The 24,141-nt window shown below is 38.3% G+C and overlaps 2 protein-coding genes across 2 annotated transcripts in view; one reads left to right on the plus strand and one right to left on the minus strand.

The window, feature by feature from the left end:
- Window positions 1–24,141, minus strand: part of LOC150077156 (flavin-containing monooxygenase 5-like) — an 81,975-nt gene that overhangs the window by 22,734 nt on the left and 35,100 nt on the right. The gene's annotated exons all lie outside the window — the stretch shown is intronic.
- LOC150077157 (flavin-containing monooxygenase 5-like) lies at window positions 16,345–23,283 on the plus strand. Its single transcript, XM_090385797.1, has 3 exons — window positions 16,345–16,391; window positions 18,654–19,290; window positions 22,198–23,283. The coding sequence occupies exons 1-3, from the start codon at window positions 16,363–16,365 to the stop codon at window positions 23,281–23,283; spliced, it is 1,752 nt and encodes a 583-aa protein (XP_090241923.1). The 5' UTR covers window positions 16,345–16,362.

A 24,141-nucleotide genomic window follows, 5' to 3' on the forward strand; every position in this document is an offset into this window, starting at 1 on the left:
TTTGTTTTAAAAAAAGAAGCAAGCATGGGATAGTCGCAGACAATCACGGGATTTCGATTTGTAAGAGCATTATAAGAGAATATGTACGAAATCCACTGACGAGGAGGAGATGAGCGAAAGTTGATTACGAGAAAACATTAGCAAAAACAGCAAAGAACACGGATAGAGAATTCGCATATGTGAATACAAAAAAGTAGTTGTAATAAAATAGGTCCCCTAATTAGATAGAGTGGAAAGTCCACAAAAAATCCAGCAAAAAGGCTTAAGGTCTGCAAATTGCAGCGTTTAGAAACTAGCCACTTGCGCGGAGATCTGATTGAGGTATTTAACGCCTTGAATGGATTGAGTAAGCTGAATGTTAATGGCATTCTGCCACTTGCCGAGACTACACACACGAGGGAACATAAATTCAGGTTGAGCAAGGAAGGTTTCAGGAGAGATATGCAGAAGTTTGCCTTCAGCCAGCGTCTGGTTAATTGTTGGAACAGGCTTCATCTGTTGTTGTGGAGGTGGATGGGTTGAATAAATTCAAGGAGGAACTAGACAAATTCCTGGAGGATAAGGATGGGCGAACTGTGTAAGCTTGGTTTCTTGCATCATTTGCCATTAGTAGTAGCACTACTATTACTATAATATCACACACATACTCATTTGTAGACATTTTATAGTTCAGTATCATCGCGGAGTTGAACGAATGTTCTGGAGCGGCCCTACATTAGATACGTACATGTCCACATATCTACATTACCAATAGTTGAAGCAACTCAACACTTAGGAAAGCTGTTTCTGGCGAAAGGCGACAGCTGCCTCTCCTCTCTCCCAAACGTGCCTTATTATGTTCAGTAGTGGATTTCAAGATTCTTGATAGCAAATATTACTTATTTTCTAGCAATGTTCAGATACAAAATTTCTAGCAATGTTCAGATACAAAAAGACTTTAAAATTACTTAAATTTAAAAAAATGAAAAGTACTTAATTTTAATCCTAAAAGTTGGACAGAGAAAATGAAGCAAATCTGTTTGCCACATACGGCCTTGGCACTCAGATGCTTTCAAATTGGCAATGGTAAACCATAAAAAGTTTTCTTTCTATTTCTTTTTAGAAAGCATTTCCTGTTGAGCCTGCTTTCCTTGGACCCTTCCCTTTGATTTTATGATCAATTCTTATTCTTATTCTGAATCTCTATCCAAACTACATCATCCTTCCAGTGCGTACACTCTTGTCCCAGGATGTCCTCTTATATGAAAGCTATGGTGTGATTACCATCTATTTACATACTCATCCTCCAATTAATTGTTTTTATAGAAACAGCCATTATAATACCTGTTTATAATAATATTACCTTGTACAGTCTATAGTTTACTGTGTGTATTTTAAGAACATCCACTACATGTAGAATTGTTGAATAATTCAATAGATTTGTTTACGCTTTAATATTATTTTAATATTTCGTTTTTGGGAGAAAGTTACCAAAAGAAAATTCTTCTATTTAACTCTGTAAAGATATATTCTATAAGTTGATAAATAAATGCAGTAATAGTGATTAATAATACTCGCTGTTGGAAACGCAAATCAAAATGGCCACTTAGAAAGGCCCAACTGTGTCAACGCACAAACCCAGAAATGAATATTAACATTCGCACAGGAGTAAATAATAATAAAATAATAATGATTATTATAAATTTGGCCTTTTTAAGTGTTTTACTTGAATTTTGTTTCTTGCTTTGCTTTATTGTAGAAGGCGTTGCCCATATTTAAGTACACATTCGATTCTCGTATGGTATTTTTCCCGGAAAGTCGGGTTTTTCATCCAGCAAACAGAAAATCGACCTCAGAACACACTCAATTTACAGACGATATACACAGGGCAATATTACCATCGTCGCTGAGCTCCTAAAACCCAACAACAACCAATTTCTTCCCATATACATCGATTTTTCATCCCATTACAAACAAACCGACTATTAAACTTATATACACACCCACTTGCACGCCACACGTATTCGAAAAAACTTGCCAAAATCCACCAATTCGACAGTAGCTGTAGTAAAGCATTTTTTGTGTGTTTCCAACCTTCTCATTAACTATTATAATTGTAAAAAATCAAGGACCAACCATTATACATTTGCAAAACAAAAATAACCCGAGAAACCTGTTATTTAAATAGATAGCATTTTATCACTTCATTTTGATTACCGGTCGCTTTGCAGGAAAGATTTCTTACATTAATTAACGAGGTCTAAGGATTTTTCCTTTTCTTAATTGGTAGGTGCTATTATTTCCTCTTTTAATTATATAAGGATAAAATTCCATTCATTTTAATCTCTGTGGTTAGTATTAGCAGTATCAAATGATACAAGGAAGAAAGTTTGTGACTTTTCGTTTATCTCTAAGTGTCTTGCCACCGCCTTGAATATGATACCATATAGCTGGTATGTTATTTTGGGATTACTGGGAGGTCTAAGGATAAAATTCCGGTCACCCTTACCATGCAGTGAATGAAAAGCAGAAAACCATGTGTTTTTTACCTTCTTAAACTTGAAAATAACATAAAGTGTAAATACTACTCAGAAAATTAATAAAAGACATTTTACCACATGGAATATTTAATTAGTTTCTTGGTATGAAAGGACAAAATGACACAATTAAATCCAAAATAGTCGGAATAACAAATATAATTAGCTATGTTTCGGATTTCTATAATGAAAATCTGTCTTGGGGCATTTTGGGTTAGGAGAAGACTATTGATCATGGGACAGATCTAGCTTTAACAATCTATGTGAGGGATGGTCCTTTTACCAATAAACTACGTAAATATTTCACGTGGTGAATTGTCTTTTATATTAATTTTTTTCTGCTTCTACGTCGTACAAAGCAAAGACGGAGGGATCTTTTGGTAAAGTTAAGGTTAAATCTTCGACATTACTGGAATGGCGTACCAGCGTTTTTTGCCATCCATACAAATTACAAATTATTCAAAGCAGCAGTTACGATTTTCAAGGATACGTTATAAGTTGATTACATAAAATAGGGATTATTTGGAAAATGGACGATCAATATTTGGAGGATCATCGAAGTAAATCAATAATTCAAAAAAATATTTTTTGAAGTTAAATGATGTAATTATTCTGTAAGATGCTAGCAAATATGATGCTACTGGTGAAATAAAAGCAGATGAACCAATAGGCTTCAAGGCCTTTTGAACCAATAGGCTTCAAGGCCTTTTGAACCAAAAGGCTTCAAGAGATAGATTGTCATTCATTGCAGTTAAATTCCTGTATTCATTTCTGGGGGAAGGAGGATCATCCTCTAAATCTATTGCAGATATTTTCTCAAAATAATTGACTACGGATCAATTAAAGATTATTTAGCATGCCATTACACAAAATTAATTAGTAAACCGATTTCAGAAGTTTATGGTTAATGATATTTTTAATACGATTTTAGTTTATCTCAAGAAGATGTTTAACCATTCAAAGATTAATTTTTACTTACAGGTATGATGTCTAAGAGGAAGAAAATCGCTGTGATCGGAGCAGGAGTTTCTGGATTAACAGCCACTAAGGCTTGCACAGAAGAAAAAATGGATGTGGTGTGCTTTGAAAAGACAGATAACTGTGGTGGAGTGTGGAGATACAGGGACGATGACATCGACGGAGTTCCCTCCTTGATGAAGTCCACGGTCATGAATAGCAACAAGGAGTCGAGCGCCTTCAGCGACTTCCCCCCACCTGCGAGCTTCCCCTGTTTTCTTCCCCACAAACAGGCCCTGCAGTATTATGAGATGTACGCAAAAAACTTTGGTCTGATAAGCTACATAAAATATAACCACGAAGTTGTGAAAGTAGTGAAAGCCCCCGACTACGAGGTCACTGGGAAGTGGATTGTGACAGTCAGGAATACGAAAGAGAAGAGCACTTCTGAAGACATTTTCCATGGAGTGATGGTGTGCATTGGTCACAACTCTTTTCCCCACATTCCAGACATCCCTGGAATGAAAAGTTTTCGAGGAAAAGTGATGCACGGACACAGTTTGAAACACTGCAGGGGCTTCGAAGCCAAAACTGTTGCGGTCATTGGAATGGGAAACTCAGCAGTGGACGTTGCAGTGGAACTTAGTCATGTATGCGAAAAGGTTTGTCAGTTGCCATTGTCATTAAATAAAGTTGTTTTTTTTAACTCTTTATTTTCTGGTGTTTGTAGGACTTAACGGCTTTGGTACGTTACCCTTTTAGAGAAATAACACGCAATCCCTCCAGGCAGGATCATTTCTCGGGGGGGGGGAGGATTACCTCCTACGTATTAAAAACACATATCTCTGGTTCCTTCCACTTGCATTACTAATGATCGGCAGAAGGGACCTGTCAAAAACTGTTCGATTGATGCAAAGAAGAAAAAGGACGAGTTCCGAATGCCAAAATACAGTAGACGCGTGCTTGTTGACCAAATTCCTGTGATTGCGAAATACGGTTGATGATAATAGTCACTCAAATATCTATTTGTAGACTCCTCTGACAGATGTGGTTGTGCCGGAGTATAGACACAAATTTTAAGCGAATCAATTGAATAACATTTAAAGAGGAAAATATCTCATTTTATTAAATTCATTACTCCCAAAGTTGAATCCTGGATGCAGTAGCTTTCAGGTTGTTCTTGTTGTCCTTTAGAGATCTTTGGGGCATTGACTACTGAGATCATATTGCAACCCAAAAATGATGGTTTTATTGCCCTTTTTTATATTTAATTTCGTATGTTTTGGTTTATGGGTTGGACTGGTGAAGCCGTATCATTATTATGTTAATACGTTCATTTTAATTTTGCTTTGATTTTTAAAAGTTTACCTTTCTTCGTTCATTTCTGCTATTTTTAAATGTATTAACGAGCACTTTGCAAGGTTATTTTGAGTTCTGCTGTACTTCTTAATTAGTAATACGTCTAAAGTTCTGCTCTAAACGAATACTGATTATCAAAAAATAAAAAATTGGCTTCAGTACCTATAATCCAATCAAATTGGTCAGGCAAGACCTTCCCTTAACAAAACCATGCTGTGTCTGAGCTATAACTGAATTCTTGTCAAGATGATCCTGCAGTGCTTCTTTAACCAGTGCCTCCATTAATTTTCCTGGAACAGAAGTTAAACTCACAGGTCTATAATTACTTGTGTCAGCCTTTGATCCTCCTTTGTGAATTGGGGTTACATTTGCACCTCTCCAGTCTGTGGGCACCTCCCCTGAGTCCAAGGATGCTCTCATAGTTATGGCTCAGGGTTTGCTTACTTCCTTTGCTGCCTCCTTTAATATAACTGGATAGATCCCATCCACCCCAGGTGCCTTTCTTGTATTTATCTTCAACGATTTCTCCTCCACTTTACTCTCAATTATTAGAAGATCATCTAACTCACTGCCAGTGTTTACTTCAGCTATGGCATTCTCCTCCCTAAATAACTCTTCATGTGTGAATGTAGACGCAAAATACTCATTCAGTTTGTTTGCTATCTGAGAAGGATCATCAACAGTTGACCCATCGATATCAAGTGGACCAATCTGATTCATCCCCTTCCTTCTAGAGTTTACATAAGTAAAGAACTCTTTGCTATTTTTCTTTGCATCCTTTGCCAAAGATTTCTCGTAATATGCCTTCGCCTGCCTAACCTTCTTTGTAACTTGGTTACAGACCAGCTTATATCTATCATAAGCTTCCATGTCACCCATTAATTTATATGTATCCCATGCATTTTTCTTCTCTGCCATATGTCTCATTAGTTCATCTGACATCCACTTCGGCCTAAACCTTGAACAATATTTCTTAGTTGGTATGAAAAGCCTATTAGCTTCCAAGATAAGTTCTTTGAATGCTTCCCATTTTGAATTTTCTGTTGGTAACATCATCAGTTGGTCACACTGTATAGAATTTAAATACTGTCTGAGACCATCTTAGCCGCCTTTACGAAAGCAAAAACCCTTCCTTTTTACCTCTGATGGTAGTTATCTCCTTGAGTAAATCCCACTTAAGCAAACTGTGATCACTGCCACCTAGTGGTTCATTTACCTGCATATTTTTAATGCATGAAGAATCACTACTGATAATCAAATCCCTCTAGCATTGCTCCCTCTTGTTGCCTCCCGAACATGCTGATTTAGAAAACAATCATCCAATAAATCCACAAAAGCCCTGCTAGTGCGTGAGTAACCAGCCCCCAAATTCCAGTCAATATCTGGGAAATTAAAATCTCCCATTATAAGACTCTCTGATTTACTGGCCCACTCTATTTCCCTGTACAGTTTCTTATTGTACTCATCAGAGTCATTAGGCCTATAACACACTCCTACTCTCAATTTTTATCTCCCAATGCTTATGTCACACTAAACTGACTCGACACTGCACTGTCCAGCGATGTCGACTGGCTTCACTTCCTTGGATTTTATGTGTTTCTTAACTAATAGCATAACCCCTCCTTTTAGTTAATTAATAAATAAAAAAAATAATGATGGTTTCTTCTTTCTTTCAGGTGTATTTAAGTACTAGCAGAGGTAGCTGGATCGTGACACGCTTATTACCCAATGGCAAAGCTTACGACTTCATTTCACGCTGGAGAATTTTTATTAACAACCATCTGCCTCAAAGCGTAGTGAACTCAAACATTGAAAAATCACTTTATGGTTCCATAAATCACGACTTCTATGGTTTAACTCCCCGTCATAGAGGTCTCACTGGTATACCGTGTGTCACAGACACTTTGCAATCTCGGCTTGTATGTGGAGCAATTATTTTAAAGAAAGGCATTCTGAAACTCGAGGAGAAAGGTGGGTTGTTTGAAGGAGAAAATGACATTACTGAGTTTGACTCTGTAGTCCTGTGCACAGGTTACGATATTAAGTATCCTTTTCTTAACGATGTCTTAGACGTTAATAACGGTCAACAAATTTGTTTGTACAAATATATATTTCCTCCGAAATTGCCTCATCCTACTCTCGCTATTATTGGGTTGATTGAAACCGTTGGCGGTTTGTGTCCTGTGTTCGAAATACAATCGCGCTGGGCTGCCCTTTTGATGAATGGAAAACTTAAGCTTCCCTCCCTACGTGAAATGTTAAAAGATGTGAAAAGGACAAATGAAGTAAACAGTAAGGCATTTATAGATAGCCGACGTCACCGCATCCTGTCCAATTGGAATTCATATTTGGATACAATGGCCAGTTTGATCGGGGCCAAACCCAATTTGCTTCAGCTGGCTTTAACAGACCCAAAGTTGTCCTGGGCCTATCTTACGGCACCATTCTTTCCTTATCATTACCGTCTTCAAGGTCCTCACAAGTGGCCTGGAGCACGTGAGGCAATTTTAAATTGGGAAAAAAGATTTCGGGGTCCATTTCACAGTCATTCGATGGCTTGCAAAAAAACTTCTTATATAAATCAGCTCACATGGTTGGCAGTTGTTGTAGCTTTCTTCTGTTTCATCTATGCAATTGACCCGTTCGCAAATATCTTTTAGAAGAACTTAATCAATCAGATATGATTATAATTGAAATTAATTTCAGTTATACTCGAAGCTTAAAAGTTTAGAAAGCTGTTATATACACATTTCATGTACTGCGAAACCATTTTAAATTCATTCTTTCCAGTTAATAATGGTCGATATGTTTCCTTTGTTTCTGTTTTTAATAAAAAATAAAAATTCATTTCTGATGTGCAGAATAATTATTGAAAGCTAAGTTTCATTTCGATTTGTGTTCAAGAAAACTGCAGAGACCTAAGAAGAAAACTGGAAATTGGTGGCTGAATCTCCAAACCGATCACACTATACAATGTTCCAAAAAAAAAAAAAAAAAATGCAACTTATGGAGGAAATTATTATACACTGGTGTGCAAAATTTAAGGACCAGTCAGGTTTTCACCTGTAGCTTCTCATAGGAGTGGCCTTGGTATGGGAAAGAATACCAAAGGAATCTCATGAGGTACAGAAATGATGAACGAAACAACACCGACACTACAACGGAAACAAAACGGTACACAGGAACTTTATTCAAAAATGGCAACACAGCTGGTGAACATTTTTTGGTGGGTATGGACGTGCCGCTAGGCATCTTTCCAGAGCGTCCCACATGTGTTCGATGGGATTTAGATCGATAAAACGGGCAGGCCAATCCATACGAACAATGTTCTCACTTTCCAAAAGCATATCACAGCTGCAGTGCGATGGGGTGTGGCGTTATCATCCATAAACACGAACTCTGGTCCAATGGCACCTCGGAAGAGACGCACATGGGGAAGGATTTCCTCAGTACAGTAGCGTGCACCGGTTACAGTACCGCCTTCCAGTATCTGGAGTTGTGTACGTCCATACAAGATAACGCCTTCCCAGACGAGAACACCTGGACTGCTATATCGATCCCTTTCAGTGATGTTTGCGGGGTGATACCGTGTGCCAACCTCTTGCCAGATTAGCTGACGTCCAGAATCGCTGCTGAGACTGAATCTCAGCAGCGATCGTAAGGATTTTGTGGTTATAACCTTTAGAAATAGTGTTGGTCCTTAAATTTTGCACACCACTGTATGATTATTATAAATCATTCTTGTAACAAGCAATTAAACAAAACTTCAATAAAAATGAAATATATATATATATTACTCTTCGAAGAGTATATGTATAGTTTATGGGGAAGATTATAGTAAAAGACATTCCTAGATAAATCTATGGAGAACGCATAGGTGAAGATGTTACAAATACACAAAGAATAATGTACAAAAACTTATCGCTGTATACCTACAATTTGGGTTGCTTCTAACGAGGTCAACCACCTAAATTGAAAGGAAAAACAACGATAAGGGGGTTCTCTGTATCGGTAATGACCAACATACACCATGGAAAAATAAATTTTGAGGTTATACAACAAATAATAGAATTCAGGATTATATAAAATATATAATAGAAATTAAGAAATTTCGAATTTATATAATGCATAGTACATATTGATCATCATTGACCAGACAGAGAACGAAGGATATAAAGACAAAAACTAAATCAAGAATAAAGATTAAAAACTAAAGCATTTGGTAAAAAAGCAGACTTACTATGTCCAGTACAATGTGTGGTCCTCTAGTGAGAATTGGAAAGTGGCAACTCCTGTGTGTTGGACTTGGTGAAACGGGTGTTGATATGCAGCAAATTATCCAATAACTTATATTAAGTTCAAGCATAAAGAAACAGAGCAGCAAGGGTTCATTAGGATGGATAATAAAGAATATCAAGGACTCCCTTGAGTTTGATTTATTCAATATCAGAGAGGTCCAACATGTTTGTTCAAAAATTAACGTAAATAAAACACCAGGAATAGACATGGTTGAAAACAATTGTATCATTAAATTAGTAGATATTTTTCCTGAGGTTTTGGTCAATATGTTTAATAAATGTTTAATAGAGGGAACTTTTCCAAGTTTTTGGAAGGTTGCCCTGCTTAAGTTGTTACAAAAGTCTGGTAAACTAACAACTGATCCTCGTGGATATAGACAGATATCTTTATTGGCTAACTTAGGCAAAATATTTGAGAGGCTAATGTTCTTAAGGCTCGAAGATTTGTTACAGAAAATGAAACTGGCTTTTCTGTATCGGTATGGAGTTAAAAGAAATTGTTCAACTGAAGATGCTATTCAAGATTTGATTACTTATAGTTTAAATTCAAACGATAAATATGTATTAGCCCTCTTTATTGATTTTGAGGGGGCATTTGATACAGTTTGGCATCAAAGCGTCCTCTTTTCTTTAAGAACATCATCATGCCCTATGTCATTATACTTAACTATAAAGAGTTATCTTACTGGAAGTAAAATTATTGAAAGATCGCAACACCTTACTTTTAAAAGGGATATTAATGGAGGATGTCCACAAGGGTCAGTTTTGGGACGGGTTTTTTTGGAACCTGGTCCTTGATCAGTAGTTGCAAAGGGAGTTTTCTGTTTTCCAGACGATTTAATATTGTGTGTGAAGGGTAAGTCCAGGCGTATCATTGAGGGTAGGTTGGAACTTATTGTTGAAGATCTTGTGGACTGGGCTTCAACGAATAAACATAAAATATCTTCAAACAAAACAGTTATGATGTTACGGCCTCCATTGTGAGGATTACTAAGAAAGATTGGGGTTTCAATAAAAGAACTCTTACTCTTTATTATAAAATGATATTTATCCCTATAGTGACTTATGCAGCCTCTGTCTGGTATTCTCAGGTAGGGGTTGTTAGATTTCGCCAGAAGTTGTTGTCCATACAGAGAATTATGTTGTTAACTATCTTGCGGGTGTGTAAAACAGTGTCAACTAATGTCCTACATTGCAGGGACTCTTCCATTAAATCTAGTAGTAACTTTTAAAGCTTTCTGTTATTTTATGCGTGAAGATAAACAGATTTCTTTTATGGACATTGCTAATAATCTCTCTGTGGGAATTAAAAAGTAAAAGAAAAACATCATTAAGAAATTAGTGGATCAGTGGCAAGTTAGATGGATAACAATGTAACTGGTAGGGCAACGTACTTGCTTATTCCAAAAGTAAGCTATAATTTCAACGATTCATCAAAAGGGTGGTTTCATCCCTACGTGGAGACTTTCTATGTAATCACTGGTCATGGCTCATTAAAAATAACTAGTTGAACAACCATATTGTATTTGTGGTATGCTGGAAACGTGGGATCATGTACTATATGACTGTTCCATTTATGATGTACATTAAGATCTTTGATACCAAATTTTGGTAGAGGGTCTGAAACTCTGTTCACTCCAGATTACTTTTTGGCCTTACAAGAATTTTGTAGAAAGGCTTTTACAAAAAGAAACAACAAACTCGGTAACAAACTCGCTTGAGTTTTTTTTTTTTGTAGGGCAGGCTTCCAGGAGTGGACACCTTGGGAACGGGATTGTGGGCACCCTTTGATCTAGCACTTCTACCATTGGGTGCGCCATTTTTGTGCTGTTAGCACACGCAGTGTAGTAGACCTATGCACTACATGTGCCTTGGGATGGACGCTGGGCAGCAGTTGCCCTGGCTGCTGCTGTCTGGAGGCTAGATGGCCTCGATACAACATAAACACACACATTATACACAACATAAAATTTTATACTGGTTTTACAGACAGTAAAATTAGGTGGATTTAGTTAATGTCTAGGGGCCACCAAAGACCAAATATACATACATACATAATAAAACTTGGCGATAGCGAGGTGGTGTAAATGTCTGATGGACTAGGAATGATGTTACCCGAACTCCACTCCACGTTCTCCATAGATTTATCTAGGTATGCCTTTTACGAAAAAAACAAAATAATACGGGATATATATTACATTATCTAACACACACACACACACACACACACACACACACACACACACACACACACACACACACACTTATGAAATAGTAAAATCAGCTAAGATCTGATAAAATTAAATAAAATAAAAATGCTATAATTTACAAATTACTAGTTTTAAATGCCAGGACCCTCTTTATCAATTAGAAACGGACAGGACAAAAATCCATACATCGTAGGCCTTCGGCTCCGTGCCCTATAATAGGCTGATAGAGGCATTGAAGATCCACAAAGTCAATCTGCATTTGAACGCTTTCTAGAAACAAATATTGCCAAATGAGAACCAGCACCGTGAACATCCGGACCAGACCGATCACCATCAGAAGAGGATTCTTCCATGGAGATGGTCTCAGCTCACTGTAGTTCTGGCTAGCACCCAACCGACTGTCCACAATGCTCAACAACAGAAAGTACGGATATGCCCTAAAAGAAGGAAGGAAGAACCGCTACACCCTCTCTCTCTCTCTCTCTCTCTCTCTCTATCTCATCTGATGTACATGAATGACATGAACACAACCAGCCATGCCCTTGTGGGCAGCACAGTTGGTAGAATCGCCGTCCTCCCTACAAGGGGTGGAAAAGACTTGAGTTCGAATCCCGTCGATGACGGGTGGAATTTTTATGGGTCTTTTTCACAATCGCTCAGTTAGTCGGTCTCAGGTGAGAGTAGCATGGTTTTTCTCCCGGAAATTCGGGTTTTCCGTCCAGCAACCAAAAAATTGACTTCAGAACACACGCAATTTACAGACATACACGGAGCAATTTGGCCTTAGTCGCCGATGCTCCTAAAACCCAACAACAACCAATCAACATCAACCATCCCATGCACTTGATCACAGTACCTTTCACGAGTTTTAAAAAATCCCATAAGTAGAAAAAAGTAATACTACTACTACTACTACTACTACTAATAATAATAATAATAATAATAAAGCCATGACAGGGGAGAGACCTACAAATACCTGAAGATAATGCAGGCTCAGCAGTTACAGCACAAGAAAATCAAGGTCTTTCTGACCGAAAAATACCACCAGAGACTCAGAAGCCTGCTGAAAGCGAAGCTGAACAGAGGGAACACAGTTAAGGCAATAAACACCGATGCAGTCCCAGTGCTAAGATACTCCTTGGGGGTCATAGATTGGGCTAACACCGAGCTGGAGGATATCATGAGAAAGACAAGGACAAAGATGACTAAGAGCCGCCAATACTACCCGAAGTCAGCCATGGAGAGACTGACCTGAAAGATTACTTCCAGCAAAAGACAGCAGCACTCTACCAGGCCATAAGGAAGACAGACAAGCGGCACACCCCACTCAACATAAGCGAGGAGTCCTCTCCCGCCCAGACGGCACAAACGAAGCTAGAAAGATCGGCAAAGAAGACACTCCATTGCAGACACTACAATGACTTCCATCAAGATCTTGGAAGTAAGGGGCCGATAGAGTAGATGACTCCTGTAAGCAGTGAGGCATGCCCGTGCCCTACCAGAGTGAGAAAATTGGGGGGAGGGGAGGGGAGGGGAGGTAAGCCTCTCCTCCCTTTTGCATAGCCCTGGTTAGACTCAAACACATGCAGCCACATCTTCTTGTACTAGACGAAGGAAGTGGGAAGGACAAACTTCCAATTGGCATTCCATCCATAACTTTGCCTTGACTGTTAAGTCGTTCTCCATGATTTATCCGTGTTGTTTCACTGTCACATTGCTGCCGAATATTGCTAATACAGGACTTGTATGAAAATACGTGCATAAAAAAAATTGAATTATTGAAAAAACACCGAACACTGTTTTCGGTGTTTCTTTAGCATCTTAAGGACAGTCGAAGAGTTTCTTGAATACAGGAGTAATATGTGGAGATGGGCTTATGTCTAGGAGCAATCCTCCATATCAGGACACACACAAGCAAATGTACGGAAAGGGTATGTCTATAATTTTTGAATTAAATCTTGTATATAAATAGATTAATATGTATCTTGAGAATGTATATACAGATGTGTGTTAATAAATAAATAAATAAAAAAATCCTCTTGTATATTAATGAACTTCTTCCATTTACCAAAAAAACCTCCAGATTAATGGGGGTTAAAGTAGCATCTATATTAGATTCACCATTTGTCGTCGAGAATGTATATGGTTTATTAGTAAGTTCTTTACACAGAGATTATGATCCAAGATCAGATCAACCAACTGCTCACCTCGAGCATAAGAAAAGCCGCTGTTCCAAGTGTAGACTTAGCGTTCAGATCAGCTGTAGTAAGTTGTTAGCTGAAAATCTGCTACATACCCTGTCAAGTCTGTGTAAAGCTGGATGAATATCTTCCGAGTGAGCAAAATACTGGGAAACTAGATAAAATGACTGGTCCCTGGAGGAAACCAGTATACAAACTGTGGTAGCAGAACATTCATTTGAGATAGTTGTTATTATTAGTTCACTGTTAAAGATAATTATGGCGGCCTTGGGTCGATCGTCACTTGAGGCAATAATCCTTGCCGAAATTGGATATCCTATAACTTTATACGCTGAACCCCCTACCTGAGAAGAATAATACGGTTCTTGCAAGCATACAATATCAAACCCCAGATCATCAACAGCTCTCCTAATCTCGTCCGCCGCGGCGCGAGATCTCTGCCCATTAATTTGAAGAATTTTTATTTCGCTGTATTGCAGGTTAACACTTGTTGAATCAATTACCGTTGTATTTTTCCTGTCTGGTTCTTCGGTCTGTCAACTCAACAGCTTTAAGATACTCAGGGCATTTATTATCCCTAACCGAGTGATTACGATCCCTACCTCTACGTTTACAATTAATGCACTGAGGTGGTTCCTCCTTGAGGATACAGTCAACAAAACAACCTGAATCGCAAAGGAACCACGTCTAGATAGGAGGAATATAAAGAAGATACAGAAACGAGTAACTGTTATTGAGGGAATTTAGTTAGGATTAAATCAACGCTAACATTTTACTTTTAACAGAAAACTGAAACTCTGAACGGTTTTTAGTATGCATCATAAAACCACATTAAGGCTGGATTGAAGCGCTGGAATTGTTATCGCAATTCTTAGTTTCAGAATCTGCAGACTTGTTTTTTTCATTTGTTATACCAGGCTCACTTGGCCAAATTCTGCCATTAGTGCGATTACGATTTACACTATTATACAGAAAATGAGCTACACCCATTCAAAGTATGGACCAGATGATTAAGGCCATAAGAAATAAGCATATCGTGTTTCTGAACACATCATATGTGGCCGACTAACTTAGCCACTGTGTGAAAAAGCCAGACAGATCCCCAGAGTTAAATTCAAAAGAACACGCTTGGGATGCTCTCAGCAAATGAGCTGTCAGTCACAGACATCCACTACACGCCACCCCAAAGTGCGCGGTTATTAATTATTAATCGTAGAATTCAATCAATTTTACTTTAATGAAAGAACGAACCCTTGCATATATTAAAGAACTCTTATATGTACATTGACTTACATTAATTAATTAATATAAAGTGCATATTATTTAGTAATTTTCGGTGTATTTAATTAATGCTAATATTTCAATAAATCTAACGTTGGAATAATTCATTTCTAAAATTTTCCATAAAACGAATTTCTCAGAGATTTCGATAGATGGAGCCACGGTCGGTTCCTTTAGTTATGAAACAAACTTGTTCTGATTGTACTTCTTGATTTTCTCGATGAGGATGACCTTCTTCACTCGTTTAAAAACTTAAAACATTCGCAATATGGAGCTTATCGAGGAAAGTCCTGCAAATATTCTTTCTACCTTACTTGATTGTTAAGGAGACACCGAATATATTTTTCTGTTTTTACTTAATAATTTCATTTTTTGTTATCTGCGTTATATCATAAAATTCAACAATGCTGTTGAAATTGGCAGCCATTTGCAATTTATTAACTAGCTAATTTTACACGTATACTTTGAAATTTTGCTGTTTTTCATTTAATCGGTGAGTAGATTATAATTATTTATCCTATTTTCTCTAATTTTTAATGAAATACTTATTTTGATTTCAGCTTGTTGTTTTAGCTGAACTCAAATACCTTTCGTTGAAAGTTAGCTTTAAATGCGAGTATATTTATTTCATTACTGTTAACACAAAACTAATTTACATTATTTAATTATATTATTTCACTCGTTTCTTTTTAAATTTAAACTACCTGATTAGTTAGTACCTTGTAGGACACACTATACTTCTAGCTTTTTGTATGTTGTCACACGTTAAAGCGACATCCTGTGGGAAAACTTTTTCTTAATAATAATGGTACGTCATTAGCGTGCCTCACTGATATTATCAGTTTAATAACATATTCCTGCAAATGGGCTTCTAAAATCTAAATGTTTAAATGTTCATGCGACTACCTTAAGAAATAAACTTCACGTATGTAACTAAATAATTTCTTTTCTGTATCTCACTAACTTTTGAAAATCTAACATTGGAGAACTTATTTTAAATTTATCATTTAAATGTGCTGACAAATATTAATTATTTATACTGCCAAATATATTTAAGGTTAATATTTACTGCTATCATTAGAGAGCAATAAAATTGCTATTTCATGATTTTTAAAAAAAATTGGGTTAATATGTGTCCATTTTGCAAAGAGTCATCTTTTTGTACCCAGTGTACCATATAATAACTTAGACATAAAATCCCATTGAAAATATTTTGGTCAGGCCTGCAAGTTATTGTTCAAGCAATAACAAGGAGCTGATTCGGGTTATCATTCATGGTTCAAGATCATCACACCAAGAACTTCGATATTTAGTACATTCTATGCTAAGACGAATTGAAGCTGTTCAAAAGTCAACATTATTCAAATCTGGGCAGATAACACCCTTCTAATGGATATATGTACGTTCCTAAGATAACGAAACGAGTAAAGGTTAATGCAACTGTGTATCTTATCAACAAATGTGTAGAGGTTAATGTACATACATCTCTCCGCTTATAAATTCACGCTACACAGAGGACGAGAGCTGCGATGAAGAACACATGCTAAAGAACTTGGAAAATTTACCTAAGTAAGTGAAACTTGCGAATTTTTATGTTTTTATTGTCACAAATTAAGCGCAGAACATCACTTTGAAGTATGGCGATATTGTGTTAGAAAAGAGTTGGTGGCGGTTCATGTGCTGAGCAGGTACTGCTGTGCTAAACCAGTAATATGGCGTAACTTAAGATGAAGAGGAAACTGCTTTAGAACGGCACTTTTGAACCCTAGATGCGGGTTAAATCTTGTTATTGTTGACTAAAAATTGTACACTGCTCGACAAAATTTACAGAACAAAACGTTTTTCATTAATATTTTATTGTGAACATGTTGCCGAAGCGAATATTTGACATTATAGGCATCCTGGCATGCAAATTCTGAGTATGCAATAAAAATCGATCTAGCATCTCACAGAGCCGCACGTCATGTAAATTATCCATGCCTATAAAAACAAGGGTTGCGACTACATCACTTCATTCCAGTTTTTTGGCTTTCTCAGTGGGACACCCACACCTCGGGTGCTGAGAATAGCAAATCATCGTCGGTTAGATGGTTCTGTGAGATGGCGCGCCGTTGAAGAGGGCAGTCGCAGGCGGAGGTTGCACGATGGCATAATTAAAAGAAGGGAACCATTGGATGATTTTACGCCGGGAAGTCTCAAACGGAGGTGACATGGCACTATGCAAGCAGTTTCAGCGTTTCAGAAGAAGCAGTGTCAGAAGAACCATGGAACCCTACGATGTCCTGTCATTATCTCTCTCTCTCTCTCTCTCTCTCTTGAGGTTGCTGCTGGCACAGGTGAAAACATTTCCAACTGGACTGTGTTAGGAAGGCTCAATTCAAATGGACTCTACCGAGGGAAGCCAGTAGTTTCTTTCCCATTAATCCCAATCTACCGCGGAGCTCGTCGAAACCGGTGCCATAAACATGTGACTTGGAGCCCTGACAAATGGGGTACAGTTCTGTTCTCTGACGAGCCCCGTTTTACCTTACAAATAGATTCGAGATGTTAATTTCTGGAGACAACGATGAATGCGGTACCATCCCTCCAACGTCAGAGAATGGGACACTTACGGTGGAGGCGGTGTTCTCGTGTGGCGGGGAATGATGATCAGCGGCTGCACCGCTCTTTACATTTTTGATAGCGGTACCATAACTGCTAGAGATACCGAGAACAGATCCTTGAACACTATTTGCGACTTTTTAGGGGTGCGGTTGGCCTATATTTTATTTTTTTCATACACGACAAAGTCACTGCACATAAAGCTGAAGTGGTGGAGGAATATCTTGAAACTGAACATATCCAACGACAGCAGTGGCCAGCACGATCACAGACTTCAATCCGATCGAACATGTGTGGGCGTTGCCTTCACGCCGACAGCCAACTCCTGGTGATTTGGTGAGCTAAGGTCTTTGCTGGTGGAAGAATGGGATTTGTTGCTACAGAATCTTATAGACACCCTTATATAGAGCATGGTTCACTGCTGTCAGGCCTGCTTAGTCGTTGGAAGGGATCATGCGCCGTACTGATGTTATGTGACCATATTTTCGAGCATCTATATCGACTTCTGTAATGCGACCTTTTTGGTAATTCTGATACTACACTTATAAATGCCCCTTATACCTGTCCGAAGTTTCTCGCTGTCTCCTGATTTCATCGTTATTGTACACCACCATACCAAGTTTTGTCCCGCTTCATCTCAAGCTGCACGAGTTACCCCAAGTTTTCAACGTATTCTGTTAATTTTGTCGAGCAGTATATAATTTGAAGTAACTTGCCGAGCATTTAAAAAGCTAAAAATATTCTTGATTAAGTGTGAAATATATTTTCCTACTCACTAGGCACCATTTGTGCATAAATTGATATCGCACACATATATAGAATTCTTCATACAGTGAGATCAATGGGATATCTTGCTTTGTATAAATTCGAATATACACATACATATATTAAAAAAAAAACAAGGTTAGTTTAATGAATGATAATGGCTGATTAGTGTGTGCTGTTTAACCTTTATCCTTTAAATTTACATCCAGAGAGCGAGTTGCTAGTCCATCTCCTTGATGGTGGACTATATTTCGCTTCAGTGTCTTTGGAATACTCAAACCTGCTCACCACAGTAAGATGGTAGTCCATGAGAAAAGCGTATACACCTCGTTGGTAGTAAATCACTAAATATATATCCCTGGATTAATTAAATATTTCAAATTATATCATATATGTACACGTAGAATTTATAGATTTGATAGCATGCATTATTCTGGTACTAAATGTTTTTTTCCTTAATTCTAGGAAAATGTTCGAAACGAAAAAGATCGCAGTGATTGGGGCTGGAGTTTCTGGTTTGTCAGCAATAAAGGCGTGCAAAGAAGAACTGATGGATGTGGTGTGCTTTGAAAGGACCGACAACTGGGGTGGCTTATGGAGATATCGGGACGATGACACGGAAGGAGTTACTTCTGTAATGAAAACAACTGTCATGAACACTTCCAAAGAGAAGAGTTCCTTCACCGACTTCCCACCCCCCACCCACTTTGCACACTTCATGACCAACAAACAGGCCCTACAGTATTACGGAATGTATGCAGAGGCCTTCGATCTCTTGCGCCACATAAGATATCACCAGCAGGTGGTGAAAGTAGAAAAGGCCCCCGACTACGAGAAAACCGGAAAGTGGGTGGTGACGGTTAGGAATACGAAAGATCACAGCAATGCAGAATACACTTTTCATGGAGTCATGGTGTGTGCTGGTCGACATTCATTTCCTTATTTTCCACGCTTCCCTGGGGTAGAAGAATTCCAAGGGAAGGTGATGCATTCCCACAGTCTCAAGCACAGCGGAGGCTTCGAAGGCAAAACTGTGGCAGTTGTAGGAATCGGAAACTCTGGAGCCGATGCCGCTGTAGAATTGAGTTACGTGTGCAACAAGGTTGGTATATTTCTTATTAAAATAGCAGTCCATTAACGCAATTGGCATCACTTCACGCATGCTTAGAAACTTGGATTAATAAACTGAAAGGAAAAATAACAATTAAATCAAGAAAAATATTTCATTTTGTAATAAAAGTTTCATGGTTATTTTATGTTTGAATTGAGTTCAGTTTTGATTCTGTTGTTGTGCACCTATTTATACTGAACTCGACAAAATTAAAACAACACATAGAAAACGTGGTACAAATCGTGTAGCTAGCGATGAAGCGGGACAAAATTTGGTATGGTGGTATACCACAGAATAACAATAAAATGAGGAGACAGCGAGAAACTTCTGACAGGTCTAAGGGATATTTATTGGGGCTGTATAAGAATCACCAAAAAGGTTATATTTACAGAAGTGGATACAAGATGTTCGAAAATATGGTCACATGACATCAGTACTACTCATGATCCCCTCCAACGGCTAAACACCTCCGGATCACCGAGCATGGTTGACCATTCTCGATATAAATGTGTCTATAAGATTCTGTGGCAACAATCTAATTCTTCCATAGCGCAAACCTTAGTTCACCAAGTGACTGAGGAGTTGGCTGTTGGCGTGCAATGCGATGCCAAGGGCGTCCCACACATGATCGATCGGATTTAAGTCTGGTGATTGTGTTGCCCATGGCAGTCGTTGGATATCTTTAGTTTCAAGGTGCCCCTCCACCTCTTCAGCATGGGCAGCGGCGTTGTCGTGCGCGAAAAGAAAATCTGGGCCAACTGTCATCTAAAATTTCGCACGCGGGGTTCGAGGATCTGTTATCGGTACCTCTGCGCAGTTACGTTACCACTATCAGGCCGTTGATCATTATTCCACCCCACAAGAGAACACTGTCTCCCATTCTCTGATGCGTTTAAGATGAAATAACGTCTAGAATCTGTTTGTAGGCTAAAACGAGACTCAACACAAAACAGAATTGTACCCCATTTGTCAGGGCACCAAGTCACCAGTTCATGGCCTTCTTAACACAGTCCGTTTGAAAATGTTTTCACCTGTGGCCGCAGCAACCTCAAGAGACAGTTGATGACAGGAATTCGCCTTCATTCCAGAAAGCAGTCTGTTCTTGTTGACACAGCCCTCAGGAGACTTTGGCCAGCTCTTCTTATAATGGTTCCTGTCTCTTGAAACTGATTCCATAAAGTTTAAAGTGTATTCGTGTCTGACGGCACCAGGGGTTCCCCTATCTCCGCGTCTTTTTCATCGTGGGTGTAACAGTTCACTGCAAAGGCCAGAGATTTAAAAGTATATGAATTTATCTGATAGTGCCGAGACAACATTGCGTGACACATTAAGTCAATGTGACACTTCCGCCTGCGACTGCTCTGCTTCAAATCGTTCAATGACCCGCCATCTTAAAGAATCATCTAAATGATTACGATGGCTTGCAATCCTGAGCACCGGAGATGTGGCTGTCCCATTGAGCAAGCCAAAAAAACGGGAATGAGTGATGTAATCGCAACCCTTGTTTTTATACGTGCATGAATAATTTGTATAATGTGCGATTCTGTAAGGTGGTAGATTGATTTCTATTGGATACGCGGAATTTGCATGCCAGGATGAATATTTTATGAAATATTCGCATTCGGCGACACTGTTCACAATAAAATATTCACGAAAAACATTTCGTTCTGTTAATTTTGTCTAGCAGTGTCTAGACAGTACAAATAAATATACATGTGATAAGATCAGTTTCAAACAAATTCTTTCTTTCTTTCTTTGTCTAATGTCGAAATATTCAGGTCCTCAGTAGAAAAAACCGCGTACGTTATCTGGAATAATAAAATTCTGACTCGACCCAAACAGAATGGGTATGTTCAAAGTCTTTTAGTAAACAAGTCACTTGGATACTTGAAGGGGAGAGAGTAAGGAACCTATTTCAAGATGTCCAGGCCATCAATGCTAATAGCTGATGTTGATGGACTGGACATCCTGTTGCTGCTGTTTTTGGTATTGACCTTGAAGGTCATAAAAATTGCAGAGGTCTTAGAGATTAGCTATGGAAGCTCAGAGATTATTCTGAATGAAAGTTTGGCACGTGTTTATTCACGTTGGGTTACTAGACTCCTCCTGAACGAACGCTGCTTAGAGTTCACATCTGTGTTCGTCTCGAAAACACATTACAACCTCTGAAAAATGACCACTTAAGCAGAATATCACTGGGAATGAACCAGCTACTATGATTGTGAATAAAATAACGAAGTTCATAGAGAAAGCATAGAACATCTCCAATTCCAAAAAGCACAGTCCGTTAGATATGCTGGAAAGTTTATGATCATCGCCTTTTTCAATACGAAAGGCATTATTTACACCAATATTGAAGTAAAGGTAAGAAGAAATTGAATCAGAAGATAGGGTAGAAAAATGCCCAGACAGTTACTGCGTCCCAATAATTCAAAAGTGATCAAACCTCAGTTGTTAGGTCAACACTATGACATGAGTTAAACGAACAGTTTCACATAAATGGGAATAGAATTCCTTCGACAGGTTTATGACAATCGCATGTACGTTTTACAATTAAATTTAATTACAGCCTGACTATTCTTACGCATGAAACTAAGTTGCTCTTCATACCAAATCATAGATGAGGGCCCATTGAACATGCTTCTTTACTGCACTGTATATATACAAATGACATTCAATACTTTCACCAAAACTGAAGGGAGTTCAATTCCGCCAATTGTCACACCTATTTCCTACCATACAGAAAACTTCAATAGCGTTCCTGTATTGAGTAATTGGGGCGATTTCTGGCTAGCAACAAAAAGTATATGCGCAGTGTTCCAGCCTGTTGTAGTATACATAATAATATTTATTTCGCCAATATAAAATGACAAATGTATTTCTTTTGTAATATTTCAGGTGTATTTGAGCACAAGACGAGGATGCTGGATATTCACACGCTCACCGCCAAGTGGTCTGCTCTTCGGTCCTCTTTCCCGCTGGGGAAGCTTCCTGAATGATCTTCTTCCTTTCAGTGTTCGCTGCTCGAGACTTGAAAGGTATCTGAACGGTGCCGTAAACCACGCTGTCTTGGGTTTGTCACCTTCTCACAGAGCACTCAGTCAGCATCCAACTATTAATGATATTTTGCCTTCCACATTGATGTCGGGAACAGTCGTTTTGAAGAAAGACGTAGTAAAGTTTGTGAATAATGGCATTCTCTTTGAAGGAGAAGATGATGTCACTCCTGTAGATGTCGTAATTTTATCTACTGGTTACGATATTAAGTTTCCGTTTCTTGGGGATATTTTAAGTATTAGGAATAATGATGTAGAGCTGTACAAATATATGTTTCCTCCTAACTTACCACATCCCACTCTCGCGATTATCGGGCTTGTGCAACCTGTCGGACCCGCTTATCCAGTTTATGAAATGCAAGCACGCTGGACTGCCCTTCTTATGAACAACAAACTCCATCTTCCCTCAACAAAAAAAATGTTGGCAGACGTGAAAAAGATGAAGGCAGAAAATAGAAAAAACTACATCCACAGTTTTCGACACTGTTGCGACGTCAAATGGCTTCCATACATGGACATGATCGCTTCTTTAATTGGAGCCAAGCCCAACCTCCTTTTGCTGGCTTTGAAAGATCCAAAGTTATTCTGGGTATGCCTGACGGCGCCCTGCATGCCATATCAATATCGCCTTCAAGGACCTCATAAGTGGGCAGGGGCACGAGAAGTTTGTCTGAAGTGGAAGGAAAGAGCTTTTGCACCACTCCGTTCTCGTCCGCCAACTGAGAGTTTTGTGAAAGGTCGTCTTCTGTTGATAATCACGCTGGCAGCCGTGTCTTATGCCTATTATAATAAAAATGAGAACAATTCTTCAGGTTTTATCAATTATCTGTGTCGTATTATGACATTTTGGAGCAGAAGTACTTTTCTTTTCTGGAAATACTCTGCTAGTAGTCTGCTAACACCAATTAAATTATTGGGTTTAGTGTAGTCGATAATGGCACATCTAACAAACAACAAAACAAAGACAATAGCACTTGCTTTTCACTTACACCAAGAATATGCACAATTAAGGTAGCAAACCCTCCTTGTCCCGAGAGTTTCCGAGTTTTCTCAGAAACGCAGTGGTCAATTTTGCATTACTTTGCTAATGTCGAACTGTAATTGAAATTCGAAAATTATGAATAAATGTTAATTTTCCCAGAAAGATCAATGTGTTCTGATTTTTAGAAATACGATATCAATGGGACATCTGTCCCTTCACTCAACAAATGTATCGCAAAACGTATTCACTTAACATCTTGTAACCACAAATTTCGGCACCACAATTTCCTACAAGTTCTTTAAATGACTGAAGATTAGACAAAAACTGCTTTGAACCAGAATACCCTGGCAGGAAACGTTGTGGATAGTGCTGCTGCTGCTTGTGACTGTGTGCAAAAAGTCTACAAGCAATTTTATTCATTATGGACATGTTAATCGGTCTCAGGAGCTTGTTTTTTTTTTGTCCATAAATTCTTAAAATAGACAACAGACTACAGGAAATTTAGATAAACAATGTACTTACGCCTCATGGCTTTACTTGACTGGAAGCAAATTCTAAAACAATAACAACAAACAGCGATTCAAGCTGGTTTATATAACATGAAATTAAAGTAAACAGATTGAGAGACTCCACTGACAGAGAAAGTTTAACTATTAATATCACCGGCCCCCAAGCGTCCGCTCATAATTGTAAGTATATTATGTATTTAGAAGTGTGTGTTCACTTTTAAAGACAAGAAGAGAAAAGCACTTCTTCAGAAAAGAAAAATACCGGTACGTTCTACTGAAATTACTTGGAAGATGG

This window comes from Mastigoproctus giganteus, chromosome 12 (genome assembly GCF_048544385.1).
Source record: "Mastigoproctus giganteus isolate SK-2022 chromosome 12, ASM4854438v1, whole genome shotgun sequence".
NCBI classification, from domain to species: Eukaryota; Metazoa; Arthropoda; class Arachnida; order Uropygi; family Thelyphonidae; genus Mastigoproctus; species Mastigoproctus giganteus.

Coding starts and splice junctions, on each gene's coding strand:
- LOC150077157 (XM_090385797.1), top strand. CDS start 16,363: ATGCTAAAGAACTTGGAAAATTTACCTAA. Junction 16,392..18,653: donor AACTTGGAAAATTTACCTAA/GTAAGTGAAACT, acceptor CCTTAATTCTAG/GAAAATGTTCGAAACGAAAA. Junction 19,291..22,197: donor TGAGTTACGTGTGCAACAAG/GTTGGTATATTT, acceptor GTAATATTTCAG/GTGTATTTGAGCACAAGACG.